The 19,790-nt window shown below is 35.5% G+C and overlaps 1 protein-coding gene across 1 annotated transcript in view; it reads left to right on the top strand.

The window, feature by feature from the left end:
* TRRAP (transformation/transcription domain associated protein) overlaps nucleotides 1–19,790 on the top strand; it is a 90,826-nt gene that overhangs the window by 21,573 nt on the left and 49,463 nt on the right. The window contains exons 24-43 of the mRNA XM_084295712.1: nucleotides 979–1,178; nucleotides 1,900–2,117; nucleotides 2,258–2,455; nucleotides 2,977–3,237; nucleotides 4,180–4,341; nucleotides 5,563–5,659; nucleotides 6,092–6,213; nucleotides 7,461–7,631; nucleotides 8,832–8,900; nucleotides 12,766–12,885; nucleotides 13,241–13,360; nucleotides 13,704–13,868; nucleotides 14,199–14,380; nucleotides 14,668–14,866; nucleotides 15,274–15,402; nucleotides 15,954–16,220; nucleotides 16,820–17,026; nucleotides 18,152–18,310; nucleotides 18,394–18,528; nucleotides 18,724–18,834. Coding sequence (XP_084151838.1) covers nucleotides 979–1,178; nucleotides 1,900–2,117; nucleotides 2,258–2,455; nucleotides 2,977–3,237; nucleotides 4,180–4,341; nucleotides 5,563–5,659; nucleotides 6,092–6,213; nucleotides 7,461–7,631; nucleotides 8,832–8,900; nucleotides 12,766–12,885; nucleotides 13,241–13,360; nucleotides 13,704–13,868; nucleotides 14,199–14,380; nucleotides 14,668–14,866; nucleotides 15,274–15,402; nucleotides 15,954–16,220; nucleotides 16,820–17,026; nucleotides 18,152–18,310; nucleotides 18,394–18,528; nucleotides 18,724–18,834 — 3,292 coding nt within the window. The remainder of the gene's footprint in view (nucleotides 1–978; nucleotides 1,179–1,899; nucleotides 2,118–2,257; nucleotides 2,456–2,976; nucleotides 3,238–4,179; nucleotides 4,342–5,562; nucleotides 5,660–6,091; nucleotides 6,214–7,460; nucleotides 7,632–8,831; nucleotides 8,901–12,765; nucleotides 12,886–13,240; nucleotides 13,361–13,703; nucleotides 13,869–14,198; nucleotides 14,381–14,667; nucleotides 14,867–15,273; nucleotides 15,403–15,953; nucleotides 16,221–16,819; nucleotides 17,027–18,151; nucleotides 18,311–18,393; nucleotides 18,529–18,723; nucleotides 18,835–19,790) is intronic.

A 19,790-nucleotide genomic window follows, 5' to 3' on the forward strand; every position in this document is an offset into this window, starting at 1 on the left:
TTTTTTATGCAATCTTTTTATGCAATTAAAAAAAACTTAATGCAATCTGTTAATGTTCCAAATTTTAATTTTCTTCCCCTTCTCACAGTCCGATGCACAATCTTTAGATACAACAAGACAGTTTCTTATAAATTTAATTGTAGTTTAATATATTTAAGTAATTGGAGCGTTCCGATGTTTAATAGTGTTTCAAAGATAAGATTGTGATGTTTTGTGCGTGCTTCTAACTTTTTACCAAAGTGAAAGAGATACAAAATTTAGTTTCCATTTAGTGACCAGTCTGTAGCATAGTCACATACACACAGCTGATGTTCATGGATGGATAGGTTTTGATGTATGACTTTGTTTGTCTTAGGGCAGTATAGGATTTTTTTTATTTTTTACATCTTTCAAAATTAGAGTCATCAATACTAAAGTTCATTGCTTTTAAACAACTTTCACATCTTTGCCTACAAAGTGTGTGCTGACTTTGAGTTGCAGTATAGTAAGTGTTGCTAAAGATCATAGTTGCTATTATAATTGGGACTTGTTAGACTTGACATAAATATAGTTTTGCAGTGAATAGGTTCTGTTGGGGCAGTGATTTGATAAGTAATCTTCCAGTCTTGAAAGATTAAAATCAAATGTCATTTTAAAAAAGGGAAAATGTCAAAATATTGAAAATGACATTCTGTAATTGAGTTGCAGTGTGAAGCCTGTATACCTATTATTTGGAATATATGTGGCTTCTTCTGAACCACTGGCTTTAAATGTTCATGAAGAAATTGAGCTATCCATCATGTTTGAGACCAGTGGTTGACAAAGTTAATACCAACTGAGTGAACCGGTCTAGCTCTATCAAAGTGACGAGAAAATGGGAGGTGGAAAAGGAGTTTGATATCAAGAGCAAACTGTAAATCAAGTACTTGATGATGTTCATGGTTGAGCTGCCAATACTGCCAAGTTTAGGATTATAATGAACTTAATTTTGTCTTTCAGCTTTACTGAGAAGTCCATACCCAGTGTAATTATTTCGCATCGGTACAAAGCTCAGGATACTCCAGCTCGTAAAACGTTTGAGCAGGCTTTGACAGGGGCATTCATGTCAGCAGTCATCAAAGATCTGAGACCAAGTGCTCTGCCTTTTGTAGCCAGCTTGATCCGCCATTATACAATGGTGGCGGTAGCTCAGCAGTGTGGTAAGTGAAGTGCCCTAAAGATCTTGTTGTCGTGAGAGGGGTGAAGTTTTTTACTTAACGCTACTGACTATTATAACAAGTATGTCATGATATTCTGGGTAGATGTGTTGGGTTTTGTTCTGTGGCTGAATTATTTTTAACTATCTGTAAATAATAGAGCAGTGAAAATTGTTAAGCAAGTTTTCAAAAACGTCACCTAATAATACTCTTAAAATGCTGAAGCAAATAAAATAAATAGGGCTTGGAACAGTGTATATCTCCAGAGCATTTGTGTAACTTAGATGCCGTTATTTTTGCAGGTGGTTTTTAATTGGGTTGTTTTTGCTTGCAATTTTGAGGGACTATTAGAGGAACTAAGTAAATGCAAGGCACTGCAGCATCTTCTACTTATGAAGTAAACTTCTTGTTTGGAATTGGACTGTAGGACGTGTATTAATATAATCTGAATTTCTTAAGTTTCTTCATTCTAATTAAATCTTCTTAGCAAGCCTCTGCAGTGTGTAATGTAGTGCATAGAAGAAAATATTCAAGTAGATGTAATCTTTTTTTCTTCTAAGAGTGAAGAATGCCTTACAATCCATTTATATGCAAATTGACACATTGCTTACTAGTTTTGCCATCCTCTAGTCAGAAAAGTAGTAAAATTTAATTGAAAGACTATTCATATTTCAATATCCATTGTCTTATCTTTTTCTTCCTCCTCTCCCTATACAAATTACAGGTCCTTTTCTGCTGCAGTGCTATCAGGTTGGAAGCCAGCCTAGCACAGCTATGTTTCATAGCGAAGAAAATGGGTCGAAAGGCATGGATCCCTTGGTGCTTATTGATGCCATAGCAATCTGCATGGCTTATGAGGAGAAGGAGCTCTGCAAAATAGGAGAGGTGGCTCTAGCAGTGATATTTGATGTTGCAAGCATCATCTTGGGGTCAAAGGAAAGGGTAATACTATGCATAATTTTCTTATTTAGAAAAAATGTATGATTAAATGATCTAGTTTCAGACAGCTGAATTTTGTTTCTAAAATTTCAGAAAATACCAATGAGCTGACAAAACAAACTGAAAGAATTCTTTTTTTCCAGGCTTGTCAACTTCCCTTGTTTTCCTACATTGTGGAACGTTTGTGTGCTTGCTGCTACGAACAAGCTTGGTATGCTAAACTAGGAGGCGTGGTGTCAATTAAATTTCTTATGGAACGGCTTCCACTAATTTGGGTCCTCCAGAACCAGCAGACTTTCCTGAAGGCACTTCTCTTTGTTATGATGGATCTAACTGGAGAGGTGAAGAATGAATGTATTATATCAAGTAATGTGGGGGAAACTAGCTTTTTTTTCTTAATTCACACAAATTGAGCTTTTTCTGATTTTGATTTTACTTCAAAATGTATCGTTTCTGTAATAATTGCGTTTGCTCAATTCAGAGTAGAAATGTACAAGTCTCATTTAGATTAGTGAAAGATCTCTAGATTCACTGTAACTTGGACTGCATTTAGTTTGAAGGTGTTCATCTTATTAAAAAACTGTATGTAGTTACAGATACCTAGAGAATTGGCTTCTTGATCTTTTCTCAGTTGTGAATCATATGGTGACGCCACTGCTAAGGTGTTCCAGCTCTTAGATTTCACTCATTGCAACTCACAGCTTTGGGAAGATTGGTGGGAAGATTAGTCGAACATGTGCCTTTTCCAGAGGATTCATGACAGACAAGTGCAGAGTTTGTTGTTGAGTAGTGTGTAGATTTGTTATTTTTGTTCTGTACTTTAAAAAAATATAAAAAATAAAAATAATCCATGATACTTCAGGTTTCCAATGGAGCGGTTGCTATGGCAAAGACCACACTAGAACAGCTTTTGATTAGATGTGCAACTCCTTTAAAAGATGAAGAAAAAACAGAAGAAATCCTAGCAGCACAGGAGAAGTCTTTCCATCATGTGACACATGATCTAGTTCGAGAAGTAACCTCTCCAAACTCTACTGTGAGAAAACAGGCTATGCATTCTTTACAAGTACTTGCACAGGTCACTGGAAAAAGCGTCACTGTGATTATGGAGCCACACAAAGAGGTAAGCAGAAATACTTAATGGAAGTCCAAGCGTGTCTAAAGTTGTTTACCAGTTTGACTTTTCAAAATGTCTTTCTGAGTGCGTTTTCTCACCTTAGCGAATTAAGTTCTTAGTGGCTTGATAGCATATGTTTGTCATTTACTGTGTTTCATTGTTTAAAATACACTGTGGCTGGAGTACTGCTTCATCACTTAGCCAGCATTGATAGTGATTTACTTCCTGAAGTTATGGATTGTGCATCCTACTACCAATCAGATGGCAGGCCAGATAGATACTTTATTTTGAACCTGTGTTTGCTGTTTTATATCTAAGTATGAGGCATATCCAGAAAGACTATGCAGATCAAAGCTGGTTGAAATCACTTTTTGCTAGCTGATAGCATTTTTTCTCTTGAAAAGCTAGTATAAACATACATAAGCCCTAAAGGCCTCCACAGCATATAAAATTATAGATGTCATTATTGCAATTTGGGAACATGCAGAGAAGCCCCCCAGCTGATACCTTATATTGTTAAGGTGTTTATGGAGGAGAGTGAAAAGTTGCTGTAATGGGGGAAAAAAACTTACCTGAATGTCTCTCCTTTCTGATGTTTTAGGAGCTTAAAATACCTGTTTCTGGACCTGAATGTTTTAAATGCTTGAGTCTATGAATTTCTTTTTAAAAATGTTTATGAAGTTATGTGAAGTTATAAACTACCATAGATCTGTTCACAGAGGATATGTAATATTTGGAGATTTTTTCCCTGAGTTTTTTCCCTGACTGAATTCAGTTAGATCAGAGAAACATTTTTTCTTCTTGCTTAGTGATCTCTAAAGAGGTATATCTGGAGCCCCAGTAGCAAATGAATAGAAATGTGGTCATGCCTAATGTTGTATTAGTGGCTAGGTCTATGGGATCATTTGAATATGGTGTTAATTTGGTAATCGAAATTGCATTGTGTAGGTCCTCCAAGACATGGTTCCTCCTAAAAAGCATTTACTTAGGCATCAACCTGCAAATGCCCAGATTGGACTGATGGAGGGGAATACATTTTGCACAACCCTGCAACCTCGGTTGTTTACAATGGATTTAAATGTTGTGGAACACAAGGTTTTCTACACAGAGGTACTTCCTTTTTATGTTCTCATATTTGAATGTAGCTTCTGAAGTAACGATGGTATCAGAATTCTTATTGCTGCAAATACATTTTTCTCTATGTATTTTAAACTTCCCCTGGAAATGAAGAATTTGCCTTTTGAAAGGTGGACCAATGAAGTTGTCTGCCTTTATGACTAAGCTCTGAGCTAAGTAGAATGTTCTAACATGTTAAATCTTCATGTTACATTCCTAGTCCTAATAGGCCTGATTTTAATATTTAAATCTTATTTTATGCACAGCATATATATGATACCAGTGGTTGTACCACCAAAACATATACATTTTCCGTTAAGGTTTTTGAGTCCCTAACTGCTTGGATAACATCAGATATAAAAGCAAAACCCTAGTATGTGGATTTAATGTGGAGTAACTGTCTAGTCCCTTGGTTTCCTAGCAGTATTGCCCAAATGTAAGTTAAGGGCTTTGATACCAACAGCAATTGCAGTTAGCAAGGCAAGTATGGGATATAGTTGTCCATGCAGAGGACCTTCGTTTTTTTCCTTAAGACAAAGTGTCAAAAAATGTCTATAAAGGTGAGAGCGATGTATTGATTTTGTGAAGATCTCAACTGTAATAATGTTCTTGGATATAGACATAGCTTGGGCATTGTTAACTTGCATTGTTTTCTTTACAACTTGTTCACTGCTTTCTAACAGAAACATACACGTGTTTTGAAAATACTGTTCTGCAAAGAGGGTTCTACAGAAAAGAACTGTCCCTCAGGGCAGTGACCCATGACCATATGAATTACTGAAGACATTTTCAGCATATTTCTTTCCTCTTAATCTCCATCTGTTCTCTTACCCCTGTACTCAGTATTTTCAGTATTTCGCTGCCATTCAGGAGGCAAACTTTTCTATAGACGTTCTTTTACACCCTGTACCATATGTGCAACATGTTTGCAAATAGACCTGCTAGGTTTTGGCAAATTGTAAAAACACTAAGTTTTGCCTGACTTTTCTTTAGTGGCAGTATTAGTGTGTTCTCTTGTCTCTGGCTAACTGTCAGTTTTCATGGAAACTTACACTCTAATTTCAAGTAGAATTTTTGCCTGTTGGTGAAGTTTGGGGATTGTAATTTGAGTAAACCTGTGTCTTTAAGGAAACAAGGCTCAAAGGATGACTGATAATACTGTTTCAACCATCATTCATAATGCTGTGCTAAAATGATTGTTTATTTTTTCCCTAGCTCTTGAATTTGTGTGAGGCTGAAGATAATGCCTTAATGAAGCTACCTTGTTACAAAAGTCTTCCATCACTTGTACCTCTTCGCATTGCTGCATTAAGTAAGTGAAAGTTCATAAACAAAATTAGATGTAGATAAGTGTCCTTGTGAGCAAAGGGCAATCTTCTTCCCAAGATCAGCAGAAAACTTGAGAGCTTGAAGACTGATGACTGCTCTCTAGAGGTCACAGTTTAATGGAGAATAATGGGAAGTATTGCTGCTTCCTTAATGAGTAAGATTTAGTTTCTGAAATTAACCCAAAATATTTTTAGACTAATTATGTTATATATGAAAACTAATACTCTGTTAATAGACTTTCCAGTCTTTTCTTGTTTTATGATGCCTGTTGTTTTTGGCAAAGCATTCTGGGCTTTAGCGGTATGTAATTTAAGATGAAGTAAAATAAGCTTGAAAAGAATAAATGTAGAATTATTTTCTTTCCTTTCTTTCTGAAATTGAGTTAGCAAAGAGAAATTTACTTTGATATTTGCAGATGCTCTAGCTGCCTGCAATTACTTACCTCAGTCAAGAGAGAAAATTATTGCTGCACTTTTCAAGGCACTTAATTCAACAAATAATGAACTGCAGGAGGCAGGAGAAGCATGCATGAGAAAGGTTAGTGCATTAAAACAATGTTGCTTTCAACTTTCATGGTCTCTCTGCTTTATGTGTCGATTACAGATCTTCTTGGGAAAGTTGGGAAGATGCATCAGCCTTTCTTAGCATTTTCACAAATGCGCGTGTCTGGCTTTATTGTAAAAGCTTTTCTTGTGTTTCCTCTTTGTTCCCAAAAGAATTGGTAGAGACATGGTTGGTTTTGGAAATGGAAGCAATATGGTAGAGTTAAGCTCTGCATCACAGTATTGCAGTTACCTTAAGGGACGGCATCGTCTGTGTGCTATTACTAATTTAGAATTAGTAATGGTGCTATGCTGCATCTGTTCTGTGGATGCTAGGCTATAATGTGAGAAAAGCTGGAAAGATGGGGAAAAGGATGTCCTCTTATTATGACATGCAGCCTGGTAGATAGACCTAATTCTACTTCAGCAAGATTTTATAAGATTTAATACCTTTCCTTCATGTGTAGAAAATGATGATAAAAATGCTTACAACCTCTTCATAATGAGGTGTAAACTGGATGGTATGTCACAGGGAATGTCAGTATAGTAATGCTGGTGGTTTACATTTTCTTAGGCTGTTGACTAATTAGAGATCAGATTTCATCTTTTCATGTTACTTTGGTCATGAAAGGAAAAGTACTGACCAGTTAGGACTTGCTGACAGTACAGTTCAGTTGAGAGGTAAGAGGTGTAGCAACTAAGGGTTGTTCTGACCTGTGCGTTTGGTATGAGATTTTTCTAATAATTTCTACCACCTTTTCCTGTGATAAATCAATGCCCACAGGATGTTTAATTATAACAGGAAATATTCTGTCCGGCTGCTTGCAGCCAGGTTTTTTCTCACCTTTTATGTTTCTCACTTATGCGTGTGGATTTTAACAGACATTTGCTCCATTGCTTTCAGCCAGATTCACAGCCATTTGTTAATAAAGTAGTGCCTAGGGAGTTTGTCTATAACTGTAAATTTCAGTTATAACTACGGCAATTTTTCAATCCTTGTCTGTAATTAAGGCCTCCTGTTTGATTGTTTCATGGAATATCCCACAGTACATCAAGAATACTAAAGTGTTTTCCATCTTTTCATTGCATATATTTCTAGCAATAAATATCTTTCAAACTGTTGCATTCTGAAAGTACAAAATTAAAGAAAAAAATGAAGTCAGCAGAAATTATTTCAAGTAAGTTGCTTGCACAGAAGTCACTAAGCTCTGTGCTGTATTTTGAACCTATACTCTCTTGCAGTTCTTGGAAGGAGCTACAATAGAAGTTGATCAAATTCATACACACATGAGGCCGTTGCTTATGATGCTGGGGGACTATCGAAGCCTGACACTAAATGTTGTGAATCGTCTGACATCTGTCACTAGACTTTTTCCAAACTCTTTTAACGATAAATTCTGTGATCAAATGATGGTAAGCCCACTCAAGTATTGCGGTGTTTTGTTTTTTCTGATCCTTCGGAGGAAATTGTCTTTTAACATGTACTAGTATTTTTTAAGCCAAAGAACAATTCAGTAGTGACTTGATGTATAAATTTCAAGTAAAATGTTTTTGTTTTACAATTAATAGGAAAAATGAGTATCTTCAAACATTTACTTGGTTAAAGTTTGTCTTAATTTCTAAAGAACTGCTAAACCAAAAATTTAAGGTGTTCTCGTCTTGTGAAGTTATACCTCATTATATTAAGGTCTGCTTGGTCATACTTCTTTCTAAGTAAGGTGCCAGCAGCATAATACAGTAAGTAATCCCTTGAACATGCATTTTACTTCCTATCAGGCTAAGTACATTTTAGTGGAAGGTATTTCCTTTCTTACTTCATTTACAATTTTTAAAGTGTGTGTATGGAAAGTCTCTATTCTTTTGCCATGGCTATTTAAATATTTATATGTACATGTATGTAGCAAATAATTGAACAGGTGTAAGCCTATCATCATTGCCTATCTGACTTCAAATTTTTGTACTTTTTATTGTATGTACTCTTACGAGCCTTGCTTTCTTGAATGTGGAGAGAATTTGAGGCAACCTTTAGAAGTCAACACACTTGACTTTCAGTTTCAGATTCTAGTTTCAGTTGCTAGTGGTAAAACTACATTGAGAGCTGAAAGGTTTTTTTAATCATTAAATGTCATATTTGCTTGTTCTATATAAAAATTGAATTGTTACCAATTTCAGCATTTGCTGTTCCTGTAGAGTGCTTTAGATTTAAATTAAAAAAGAAAGTTTCTAGGTATATTCTAATAAAAATCTTTAGCAGTCCCCTATTGCACTCTCCTAGCAGGAGAGTGCCATGGTTTTGATGTGAGAAAGATGCCTATACATTTCACACCCAAACTCAGTCTTCTAATTGCATATAGATTAATAACAGCTTTTTTTAGGTGATATTCCTACCTTTTCAGTTTGGAAGGAGTTGAAAGTATTTGAAGTTGTAAACTGTATGGTTTCAAATAGTAAATTAACTTTTCAATCTGAGGGAACAAAAGTAACTAATCATTTTTCCCTTTGTTTCCCTCAAACAATCATTTCTGCCTCTTTCTTTTCTTGAAGTATATGCTGTCACTTGCTAAAATGGAATGGTATAATTAGAAGAATAATATTAATTATCTTTTTTGATAGCAACACCTGCGTAAATGGATGGAAGTTGTAGTTATCACACACAAAGGTGGACAGAGGAGTGATGGAAATGTAAGTTAATGAATGCTTTTATGTGGGAAGACAAAGAAGAAATAAACAATGCTAATGTTCAGGAATTGCAGAACTCACTCACTTGTAAATGCTGCCATAACTGATTGCAAACTGATATTTTGTTACAACCTAATGAACTTACATATATGGCATGTTACAATGTTATTAATTGTATGTTACAAATTTTAGTAAGTAGAGTTTTCTACCTGCTGAGAACAGTTAACTGTGGAGCCTATTCTGTACTGCTTGGTGTGGGAACTGCTCACTGACTTCTTTTTTCAGTTCTTTCTGCTTAGAATTTTTATCACTGGAGTAGATGATGAGCTCAGCAGCATTATCCCTTTCTTTTCGCTAATGTTTGATGTTCATAACAGTCTTTTGAAAATTTTGTGAAATAATAATATCCCGGTTAATTTTGCTTATAATTTGTGAAAAACAAATTCAGTGTTTACCAGCTGAGATCACATCAAAATCTCTCATCCACCCAAGTCAATGGTCTCAATGTTGAACTGTGAGATGACAGATTTTCCTGTAAATGGGAGATTGCATTAAGCCATTGTCAACTTAATGACAGTACAGTGTGTTCTTCAGCAATACTGCACTTAAAGGAATTCCTGCTTCAGAGTGTTTTCATGTAGGTTACCAGAAGTCCTTTAATTATATCAAGACTTTATTAATAATTTAATATATATGTAGAGCTGTATTATTGCAACTACTGAAACACTGGGGGGAGTTGTATTAATTTCTTTGTTTCTCAAATTAGAATGAAAATAGATTGGCTCTTTTTTTTTTTCCCTCAAAACATGGAATTGCCTTAGTGTTTTTTCATTGCTCTTTCCTGTGATTGCAAAGAGAGCTTTTAAATCTGAATTCAGTCTTTATATTTGACCTAGAGGTCCTCTAATGGAGTAGAATTTGTTTCTTAAATTTAGAAACTGCACATTTTCCAGTTAATCACTAATGTTTTACTTGCGTCAGAGTAGTTGTAAGGCCTTCATATTCTTCTTTTAGGATTGATTTTTACACAAACATGGTGATTACAGGTGTCTTGCAGATCTTCATGTAGCAATAGTCTTTCTAACCACAATGCGGCACCTGTAAAACAGTTTTTACTTGTCACTAAATAACATTTAATGGTGAATTCTTTTGCATTTAATATTTTCTGTTCATGTTTTCTGTGTAGTTGTGTGTTTAGTCTTCTAAACGTGATTTTTAAATTTTTTATTAAGTGTTGGCTTAAAACGTGTTGAGGGGGAAGTGCACGTCAGAAACTTGAGGAACACAAACCCGCAAGTCTTGAAGGAGAAGTCCATGAAAATGCTTTCAGATAGAACTGTATGGCTGCAAAGCTAATTGAAATGCTACTTTTTTTTCCCCAGTTGTTGCTCTAAAGATTCTTTAAGAGTAGAAACTGTAGGAAACTGAAGGCAGTCACAGACAGCGTGATCTTCATACCAGTGATCTGGCAGTCTGTGTTCAAATCTCCGTATGTATGAGTACTGCTGCTGTAATCGTATCTTATAAACGTGGAAAAACTTGGATGGTAAAACCAGTGGGTAGACTTAGTTGCGGCTGGCCTTTCACTTGCCATATTGAGGCTGCACTGAGATTCCAAAATCTGCGATACTCACATAAAAGCAGTGGTGGGGAGAGCTCTTGAAGTGGGTTGTATTGTTTGGTTTGAGTGATTAGAGTAGGAGATGATCACCATTCTCTGCTGTGTGTACCAGGAAACCCTTTTATTTGGCAGCTGAAATGGCACAGAGCACTATTACGATAATTTCTTTGACCTGAAGAATTTTCATCTCTCTTCCAGCAGCACGTAATGAAGGTGCCATTGGGTGGCGATGCTGGCGTTGTTATGCACTTCTTCAGCATGCTGCACGTAGTGGCTAGTCAGCAAGGCCTCTTAATGGAATGGTCTACATCCAAAATGTCTAAGAAATGAGTCTGCATATGCAAATAGCATTTCTAGATAATGTAAAAGCTTTAGCCATCTCAGTTAGAATGGCATAATAATTAACAACTGTTGTAAAGATTCACAGTTGTTGCCAGAACAACTAAGTTCTTCATTCACTTAAATGATGTTGTGACAGTCCTTCTGTGTTGCTGAATTGTGCCTTGCCTGTTTACATAAGTGAACAAATTAGGACATAACAGCTTAAGTAGAGATGAGATCTAATTTATTGGCCTGATGGTTGAGATCTTTCATTTAAATTCCTTCTTCTATTCTTCTCCACCTCCTCAAGGAGAAACCTAGTTTTTAGGTCATGTTCAGTAATGTAAGAAATTAATTTTGAGTAGGTAGTTGCTTCAGACTCTCCTTCTCATGAACAGGGGCACCACGGTGGAAATTCTGCGTTACAGCTTATTAGTAAGAGTGTAGCTTGGTAGTTCAAATATCGACAGTTGTTTCATGATCAATGTTGGACAAATTTGTCTTTGAAGATGCTAGAAGATTGATTTCCCCTAACTTAATCATCTCTAATATCTTTTTATCTGTTAGACATACTTGGGAAGCTATGTATAAGCAATATACAAGTAGAAAAAAGGATGCTTTTCATCCTAATTCTTAGGAGAGCTCTTAGGAGAGCAATTCAGAGTGTCTGAGAGGTTCATTGTCTCCATGCTTTCAGTTTGAGGTGAGAAAATAACCCTACTGAGGTCAGTCTCTGACTGCAGCCTGAAGAATAGCATATGCTGGTTTGTTCGTTTATTTGATATTTTTGTGGGCTTTTTCTTTTCATGCTGTGACTTCTGTTTTGGTTCAGCCTGCCGCGGAAGGGGTAGAGGTGAGAAACTCAGTGGAGGCACCAGGAAGTTCTTTGTTGTTGTGTTTTGTTTTTCATGTTTTATTTTTGATTTACTTTTATTCTTAACTGTGATGTTATTTTTGTTGTTGTATTTTGGGCAGAGTGCATTGTGCCTTTGAGTGCAGTGCTGTGAATTGTCTTACGTTTGTCTGTGGCAGAGTCATTTTGATACAGTTGCTGTTCAGGATGTGAAACGTGTTTTTACTAGGAAGAGCAGGATTTTCAGTTTCTATGAAGGCGTAAGTCTTCTGTATGTGTTTATGCCTCAATCTATGGGAGTAGTCTTGGGGGTTCTGTGTAGGCAGAACATGTTAAAGTGGGGGGGCCTAATACTTCGTAAATTTGGTTGAGGAAATGCAATGTATGTGGTACCTATTTTGTTACATACTGCTTACTAGAAATGAGTTTTAGAGGGATAAGGTTGGATTTTTTTTTTTCCTGCCTTTTCTTACTGAAGAAGATGCACCGCCTCATTAACTGAAATGTAGTTCACTTTAAATTGCACAATGAAACAAAAGCCTAATAGTATTTTGGACTTAAGAGAATTTATTATCTAGGGGGAGAATATGTAGTGGGAGAAGAGAGCTGACTCTGCTCCAGAGTGGCCAGCTGTTTGCAAGATGTACTGAGCAGTGCTGGGAGAAAGCTGTCTGTCTTGTTCTTCATTTCTAGTCTGGGGTTGCGGGTTGTACGTGAGAAATTGTTTAGAAAGGAAGACTTGGCTTTTTGATGCATGAGCTACTTGGTGTAGTGCAGCAGTGAGTGCTCTGCAACTCCCTCATCACCGTTATCATTACACAGAGTTTAGTTCTTGTCTGTAAAATATCACTTTTCTGACAAAGAAAATAAAATGAAAGCATGATATTGCAAGTGGAATGGCAAAGTTCCATAAGAGAACTTTATTCCATACATTGTGGTAAGTAGATATTGTATATATGTTAACCCTTGCTGGCTCTGCTGATGTAGAGAGGAAAAAACAGTAGCATGTATGATACAGTAGTAATCTATGTAGCTGGTAATATTAATTTAATTATGTTTCTTTTTACCTGTAGGAAATGAAGATTTGTTCAGCAATTATAAATCTATTTCATCTTATCCCAGCTGCCCCTCAGACATTGGTTAAACCTCTGCTGGAAGTTGTGATGAAAACAGAACGAGCAATGTTGATTGAGGTAAAAGTGGAAGTTAACATTGCTGATATTTTTGCTGTATATTATTTGTAAATATGCCATGAATTTTCCACATATTGGAAAGAGTGTGTGATATAAATATTTGCTCTAAAAAATGCTCTCCAGTCCTCTTAGGAGATGTTAATGTTTGCCTTACTTTCTTAAAAGAAAGTTTTGATATTGTCAGTAAATCCTAATCATGAAAGTTGTGAGTGTTTTGTATCTGCATAAATGCCAAAACTAGTGCTGCTTTATTTATTTATTTTTATTTTTAAAAATATCTCTCTGGGTGCTAGTAAATTAGTAGACAAAAATTCTGCACTCTGCAATTTTAATTTAAGCATTTTGAATCTTACAGGCCGGCAGTCCATTCAGGGAACCTCTGATAAAATTTTTGACACGTCATCCATCCCAGACTGTAGAGCTGTTCATGATGGAAGCCACTTTAAATGATCCACAGTGGAGCAGAATGTTTATGGTAAGTGGTAGGGGCAGAGGAGAGGGGGAAAAAAACCTCATCGTCAAATACTTTTGGTTCATCATGTTTGCGATCTTTTACAAGTTATTTTTTTTTGTCTATATGACCTTTATAGTACTTTAGCATGGCCTTATTCTGCCTGTTCTCTGTTTTATATTTGTTGGTCTAGAGCTATTAATTTTATGCCTTATCGCTGAAGTTGTATAGCTTTTTTATATACATGAATAAATAAAATGTAACCTCCATAACTTCAGTGATGAATATAAAAACTACAGGATGATGTATCCTCTTGATATTTTTGCTTTTAAAGGTCATTATTAAAATTATTTCTTCCTTTTTTCAGAGCTTCTTAAAACATAGAGATGCCAAACCTCTACGAGATGTACTGGCAGCTAATCCAAATCGATTTATCACTCTTTTGTTGCCTGTTGGTACCCAAGCAGCTGTTAGACCTGGTTCTCCAAGCACTACCACGTTGCGTCTTGATCTTCAGTTTCAGGCTATCAAGGTATTCATTTATTTTTGTTGGTCTTCATTGGATAGTTAAAATCTCTAAAGCAAAAGGCCTCTTCTGTACAGTCTTTCAACTGAGCTATAGTTTTCTTTAATCAACTGTGATACGAGAGAGAAACATGGCAAGGAAAACTTTCTTTAAAAAAAAAAAAGCACAAAACAAAACAGTCCTTTAAGAATTGATCTAAACTACTTTTTGTATGACTTTGGATTATTTTAGAACCCTTAATCGACCTGGAAAAAAAAAGTGCTTTTTATACCATTGTTTCCACTAACAGATCTGTTGCATGTTGACTGTGCATTTGTCTTGTTTTGGTTTTGACAGATCATAAGTATTATTGTTAAGAATGATGAATGTTGGTTAGCAAATCAGCATTCCTTGGTGAATCAGCTGAAACGTGTGTGGGTGAGTGAAGCTTTTCAGGAGAGACATCGTAAGGAGAATATGGCTGCAACAAATTGGAAAGAACCTAAGCTGTTAGCATATTGCTTGTTGAATTACTGCAAGTACGTAAGACCATTTATTTTCTATATCTTGTGTATATTTATTTAATAAAATTTGAAAATATTATGAATAAACAGGGATACTAAAATTAGTAGTTAATGAAGAGAAAGTTTAATGTATTTCATAATACTGCTTTTAGCTCTAAAACCAGACCTCCTCAGGTACTACCTGTTCTTGGCTCTCTGCTCATTTAAAACTGGTATTAGTTTCTTCAAGTCACGAAAATAATAGTTTTGGTAGTTTGTTGTTTTTTTTCCTAACGAAGCTTTTTCTTTTTCTGTTTTTACAGAAGGAATTATGGTGACATAGAGCTGCTCTTCCAGTTGCTTCGGGCTTTTACGGGTCGTTTTCTCTGCAACATGACTTTCTTAAAGGAGTACATGGAAGAAGAGATTCCTAAAAACTACAGTATTCCCCAAAAACGCGCTTTGTTCTTCCGGTTTGTGGACTTCAATGACCCAAACTTTGGAGATGAGCTCAAAGCCAAGGTAACTAAAGCAATTAGATCAAAGTAGTCTGGTATTTAGATTTAATTTTCTTCTTGGGAACTAGGGCAACAAAACTCACTTACTTAAATGTCAACGAGTTTGATAATTGGCAGAGCCATTTGCTTGAAAATATCATACCTGAAGAAGAGTGATAATAAACAGGGACAGCAATTTATCTTGCTTTCAGTGCTGACTATTTTAGTTTATGCTTTCTAAGAATCCTTGCCCTTGAAAGAGAGAAAGGAGGAAAAAAAATGTGTGCATCTGTTTATTAAGGTATTGTTTATAGTTTCCATTTGTAACAAAATGTCTCTAACATGCAGGTTTGCATATGAATACTAGGATGGTGACTGCTGCCAGAAGAGTTCAGTATTTGAGTGTAACTGTTTTGTGCTGATGTTCTGTAGGTGCTGCAACACATCCTGAATCCTGCTTTCTTGTACAGCTTTGAAAAGGGAGAAGGTGAACAGCTGTTGGGACCCCCAAACCCAGAAGGAGATAATCCAGAAAGCATCACTAGTGTTTTTATCACAAAGGTAATAGTGTTTACATTAGCATTTGAAAATTGAAATAAGTTGTTTCTCTCATTTGGCTTTTCAATCCCCATTTGACTGTTGTGCTATTTGTAAATATTGCAGTAAGTTAAATCACATCATAACTTTGAACTGTTGCATGGTCTTCCAACTATCAATAGGATTGGACTGCAATTTTTATTTTCTAATGATATCGTTAGAATTTAAATGTCTTTTTTTTTTTTTTTTTTTTTTTTTTTTTAGAAATGAGCCTTAAGTGGCTGTAATCCCAGTCTTTTCATAAGCAAAATTTTCTGTGGTTGACCATCAGCATCTTTGTAATTTACTTTGGTTTCATTGAACCCTGGTACAAATCAAACTGACTGTTAAGAAGTTTTCATCTTAGGATGCTGTTTTCTATTTCTTAAACTCCATTCAAGAAGTGTTTAGTTATTTATTAAGTACTTAATTATTTTCTTAAAAAGCAAACATTCAACAAGCAAAAATAGGATTTCTATAATTAATACATTATTTTCTCACACTGCCCTTTCTTTTTTCATTGTTCCTGGAACTAGGTACTTGATCCAGAAAAGCAGGCTGATATGCTGGATTCTCTCAGGATATATCTCTTGCAGTTTGCCACTCTGCTGGTTGAACATGCTCCACATCACATTCATGACAATAACAAAAACCGGAATAGCAAATTACGACGCCTGATGACATTTGCTTGGCCATGCCTCCTGTCCAAAGCGTGTGTGGATCCAGCATGTAAATACAGTGGACATTTGCTTTTGGCACACATCATTGCAAAATTTGCCATACATAAGAAGATAGTTCTGCAGGTATGGACTCAGTGCTAGTATTCATACCTCTAAGGTATGTTGATAAGTTCTGTAGTGTGCTTTCTTTTTTTTTTTTTTTTTTTTAATGCAGAGTTGGTGTAGGAGGTTGCCAACTACATTTGGCACAGTAGTTTTGGATACTTAGTATACACATAGAAATTAAATTCATCCTCCATAAGCAAGTACAGATGGACCAAGCCAAATATTAATACAAATTTATTTGGAGATTGCAAAGTATAGAAAGAAGTTTGAAGATAAGTGGGGAAAAAAAGAGAGGCTAAAGGGCATAACGAAAAAACCTTTTGGTTGAGTTAACAAAATCAGTAATGTTTCTTCATCTGAAAGAGATAAATTTCAGCTGAGACTGAATGTGAGGATCAGAGGATAACGAAGTTGGACATTGGAGAGGGAGCGAAAAAAAGGGAATGCAGAGTATATAGAAGTATATGCCTAATGAAGTACCACCATATATTTACTGAACTGCAGGCCTCTAGAAAAAAAGTGTTATTTAGAAGATACATGTAGTTTTTTTTTTAATAGATTCCATACTTTTGTAAATATATATACTATTAATGTTAACCAGAAACCTTGACTTTTAGGTTTTTCATAGTCTTCTGAAAGCTCATGCAATGGAAGCGCGAGCTATTGTCAGGCAAGCGATGGCCATTCTGACTCCGGCTGTGCCTGCCCGAATGGAGGATGGACATCAGATGCTGACGCACTGGACAAGAAAAATCATTGTGGAAGAGGGTCATACGGTTCCCCAACTAGTACATATTTTGCACTTGATAGTACAACACTTCAAGGTACTTGTACTAATTATTCTGGTAGTTACTGTATCATAGATACTAAGGAAATAAACTACAACTTGATTACAAAATGAAGTAATCCAAATTAATGGCTTAATTTCAGAAGTCATCAGCTGTCTGTGTAGGTATTTATTTAAAACTGAATACAACTATTAACATTATATAGCAAATTCTGAAGTGTTTTCACTTTTGATTCTGTTCTTTGTGCTTTCCCTTTTTGCTAAAACATCTTTTGTATCTCAGCTATTTGTAAAAACTTCCTTGGTATAGCGTTGTGAGCTGCCAAACAAGCTCCCCATGGAGCACAAGTATTTGAAATGTCAATTTAGTTTAAGCAAAAGATATACCTGACCTTAGGTCAGTAGTGAACCTACCAGTGTATTGTTCCAATACAGAACAGCTGATAGATGTGCGTATTTTTTTTTGTCTGGGTTGCTTCTTGGTGATGCAAGTAATGTCTGTATTGTTTTTTGAAAATTGGAGTGCTTCGTTTAATTTAGAAAGATCCTATTTTACTCGTTTAAATTTGGATGCAAGGCTGTTCTTTTAGTAGTGGAAGAATGGGCTTTATTGTTATTCTGGTTGCTAAAAGTAGAATACTGCATTGTTCCAGTATCATTTCCCTAAGCTTATGTTGTTTGTTTTCTCTGCTAATTATAATTATGACTTTGAGTCTACCATTCTGTTAAATTTCCATTTGTTTATAGTGATTGAAGTTAGAACTCAAAATGTAACTTACAAGTTATGTTTTAGGAATTGATGGCTTAGTACTTTTGGAAAAAAATATTTGAGCGTGTTCAAATGGAAATTTTAGCAACCTAAATGAATTGGTAAAACACTGGAATCACTTGTCCTTGGGGGGGAAGAGGGAGACAGACACATGGAAATCATAGATCTTCAAAAGAAAACCTTCATTTGGGTACCTGAAATCAGTAGTCAATACTGAAAATTGTAGCCAAAATTTTATTTTCAAAGCACTGGTTACTTTTCCTGATAGTGAAATCTGAACATACTATGGATTTAGGGAAACTGGGCTAAAGACTGTTTTACCATTCTGTTTTAACTTTATTTTAACACTGTCTTTGGTTATTGGCTAATGTGTGTGCAAAACCATCTTTTCAGGTTTATTATCCAGTGAGACATCACTTGGTTCAGCATATGGTTAGTGCCATGCAGAGACTGGGCTTCACTCCCAGCGTTACGATAGAGCAAAGAAAATTAGCTGTGGATCTTGCTGAAGTAGTTATTAAATGGGAATTGCAAAGAATTAAAGACCAGCAGGTAGGAATTCTAAATAAACTAGTAAAGATTGAACTGTTACACTGTTAAATGCTTTTTTAACATGCATATTGCTGATATTTCAGCCAGATTCAGATATGGATCCAAGTGCAGGAGGAGAAGGAGCAAGTTCTACCTCATCTGCTGTTAAAAGAGGGTTGTCTGTTGATTCTGGCCAAGAAGTGAAACGATTCAGGACAGCTACTGGAGCAATAAGTGCTGTAAGAAAAAATTCAGGTTTTGTTCAGAGACTCAGAAGTTTTAACCTGCACTATCTATGCAATTTAGTTTTCCCAGTTAACTTGAATGTCCCTGAATTAAAGGCTATACTTCTAGAAATTCTTTTAACTATATTCTTCTTGCTGTTTGCCTTCTTATGATGTTGTCTTTGTTTTTTGTGTTTTATATCCATACAGGTATTTGGACGTAGCCAGTCCTTGCCAGGAGCTGATGCGCTTCTTTCCAAGCCAATTGATAAGCAGCATACAGATACAGTTGTGAATTTCTTGATTAGAATTGCTTGCCAGGTAGTGTGGTTATTCTGATATGTGAATACTGATGTAGCGTGAGTAGCTAAAACCATGAAAACTTCTTTTCATAAGGGTACTTGTATGCTTGGATTATTCCGATGCTTGTATACTTGCTTTCTGTTGCTCAAAGGTTAGGAATTTTAAAACAAAAATGCACAAAATAAAATATTTTGAGGAAAGAAATTTAATTTGATAACCAGCATTTGCATATTTTTCATTTCACAAATTATGTATATTAGTCACGTGAGAGGTATGCTTAACTTCATTTGTGGTATTGTATATTTACAGCTTGATGCAGGTTGCATACAGTTGGAAAATCAAATTTAAATGTGAGCAATTGCAAGCCAGATCTTGCAATTGAAAGAGTCTCCATTTAACGGTGCTGCTGATCAATTCTAGCATTTTGTTTGTTCTTTACTTTCTCTTTTCAAGCAAGTGCTATATTGGAAGTGACATGCTTGAAATAAACTTTAGTAGAACTTGGTTGAAGTCAGCCAAAGACTTCAAAAAGTTCGCAGAAGTGTTTCTTCTTAATTTATGTACTTGCCTGATGCTACAAAGTATGCTTGTTCTATTGAATAGATTTAATGGCAAGTTTATTTTACCCAAGATCTGCATATATTTAGAGAGTATAATAGGGAAGGACTACGTCAATTACACATCTAAGGATAACAGTTGTGACTATTTTCAAGATCAACTACATGGAATTACTTTTCATGTAGCATGTAAAACTTTTTTGTCAAATTTTAAGAATTAGCTTTTCTAGAAGGGGAAAAACTATCTGGGTATAGCTCAAAGATAAAAAAACAAAAAACAAACAAAAAAAAACCTGTATGGCATGGTATTTTATGAAACACAATCCTTTGCACAGAAAAGACATGCTCTTAAAGTATAAAGGTTGATTTAGTAAAAAGCTTTGGATTCTTGTGGATACATGGATACCATCCAAATTG

Source organism: Netta rufina (assembly GCF_964035555.1).
Source record: "Netta rufina genome assembly, chromosome: 15".
NCBI lineage: Eukaryota > Metazoa > Chordata > Aves > Anseriformes > Anatidae > Netta > Netta rufina.